General features: G+C 63.0%; 1 protein-coding gene across 1 annotated transcript in view; it reads left to right on the forward strand.

Moving 5' to 3' along the window:
* Nucleotides 1–218, forward strand: part of ARHGEF2 (Rho/Rac guanine nucleotide exchange factor (GEF) 2) — a gene marked incomplete at both ends in the record, with an annotated part of 3,899 nt that extends 3,681 nt beyond the window's left edge. The window contains one exon of the mRNA XM_010194900.1: nucleotides 142–218. Coding sequence (XP_010193202.1) covers nucleotides 142–218 — 77 coding nt within the window. The remainder of the gene's footprint in view (nucleotides 1–141) is intronic.
* Between the last annotated feature and the right edge of the window lie 36 nt (nucleotides 219–254).

The raw sequence follows: 254 nt of genomic DNA on the forward strand, positions 1-254 counted from the left end.
GCACAGGGGTGCCAGATCCCCTCACCCTCCACAGACCAATCTGGGAGCAGCGCTGGGACTCAAGGGTCCCTGGTGCTCTGCAGGGGGCGGGGGGGTGACCAACACCAAACCTCACCCCCACATTCCCGCACACCCCTCCAGATGTCCTGGTGCTGCTGATGACGGACGTCCTCATCTTCCTGCAAGAGAAGGACCAAAAATACACCTTCCCCATGCTGGTGAGCCTCTGCCTGGCCCCCCACACACCCTGGACC

The sequence above is a fragment of the Mesitornis unicolor genome, unplaced genomic scaffold (assembly GCF_000695765.1).
Source record: "Mesitornis unicolor isolate BGI_N332 unplaced genomic scaffold, ASM69576v1 scaffold30031, whole genome shotgun sequence".
NCBI classification, from domain to species: Eukaryota; Metazoa; Chordata; class Aves; order Mesitornithiformes; family Mesitornithidae; genus Mesitornis; species Mesitornis unicolor.